This window comes from Lottia gigantea, assembly GCF_000327385.1.
Source record: "Lottia gigantea unplaced genomic scaffold LOTGIsca_60, whole genome shotgun sequence".
Classification (NCBI taxonomy): domain Eukaryota; kingdom Metazoa; phylum Mollusca; class Gastropoda; family Lottiidae; genus Lottia; species Lottia gigantea.
Genome location: NW_008710050.1, coordinates 913724 through 915012, shown reverse-complemented (window position 1 = coordinate 915012; position 1289 = coordinate 913724). Strand labels below are relative to the sequence as shown.

At 40.7% G+C, this 1289-nt stretch overlaps 1 protein-coding gene across 1 annotated transcript in view; it reads right to left on the bottom strand.

Annotated features, from left to right (window-relative positions):
• The window catches only part of LOTGIDRAFT_235167 (hypothetical protein), a gene marked incomplete at both ends in the record, with an annotated part of 11927 nt that overhangs the window by 8569 nt on the left and 2069 nt on the right, over positions 1-1289 (bottom strand). The window contains one exon of the mRNA XM_009064122.1: positions 897-1000. Within this exon, the coding sequence (XP_009062370.1) occupies positions 897-1000 (104 nt within the window). The remainder of the gene's footprint in view (positions 1-896; positions 1001-1289) is intronic.

Here is a 1289-nt window from a genome sequence, read left to right as displayed (position 1 = left end):
ATCATATTGATAATTAAATCGATTTTATCACAATCAGTTTCTGATTCAGGACAACATTTTTGGACTGACGAAAGATAAACCTGTCAATAATTAGGTTGCACCTTTCACTAACTATGTTACAGATTTCAGGTATTAAGACCATGGTTAGGGCAATGGTGATGGTGGTGGTGGTGGTGGTGGTACATGGGGGTTCGTAGGAATTAGTAATAGGGCATGAGGTTTTCTTTCTAATTTTTCAGAAATTATCACAATGGAAACGCCTTCGAGAGGTCTTGAATTGTGTGTTCAAACTAACAAAACACAGCTTAAAGCTAAGATTCCATATACGCGTCATGCGGATGCGTCATGCGGACATAAATGGCCCTTGCGGATCCGCCATGCGTCAAATATGATTCCATATGTGCGTTAAACGTATGCGTTATCTTTCTTTTGACGCACGGACTTCTAGACAGATGGATGCTTTGGTGCATAAAAAAGACAGGGAATCCCCACAAAATACGTCACATTTGGGAGATCTCCCCGCGGAAGGGCGTCCGGATGCGTCAAAAATCGGTACACCCGGCGATTTTTTTTTTGACGCATGACGGAGACCATTTGACGGATACCGCTTCCGCATATATGAAATCATACCCTCTTAAACCAACGCATGACGGATGACGCATGACGCATGGCGGATCCGCATGACGCGTATATGGAATCTTAGCTTAAAAATTTGAGAGGCCGGCATGAAAATCATCTGACACCTTGCATCTTTATACTTCGGTCCTTAATACGCAGATAAATTGCTAAAGTGAAACACGGTAGAAATATGTAATAGTTTCGGATGTGTCGAAGAGACGTCGAGGATCTTGTTAATATTTATAGAAACAGAATTATTAAGTCAACGGTCAACGTACTTGCCGACTGCGTGTGTGGCATAACCAACTTTCTTCAACTGTTGTGGTAGAATGGTCAGCTGTAGAGGAAGACAGACCGCTTGACGACCACCGATTACTATATGCTGAAATGAGAATAAACATCTACGTGTAAAAGAAATAACCACTATAGGTATTATATTGTGAACTCTCTTTAAGGGATTTCAAGGGACAGCATAATGGAAGCAAAATAAAAGTTAATTTTTAATTTTCAATCGACGAATAAATAAACCAAGGACTAACGATCTGAATCGTAAAACAACATATTTTCGAAAAATTGGTAGCAGCTAATGAACTTTTCACATGAGGTATCGACAGAACATTATGTATAGCTGCATTTTTAACTTGGATTGCGCTTCGGCCTCCCCCCCCCCC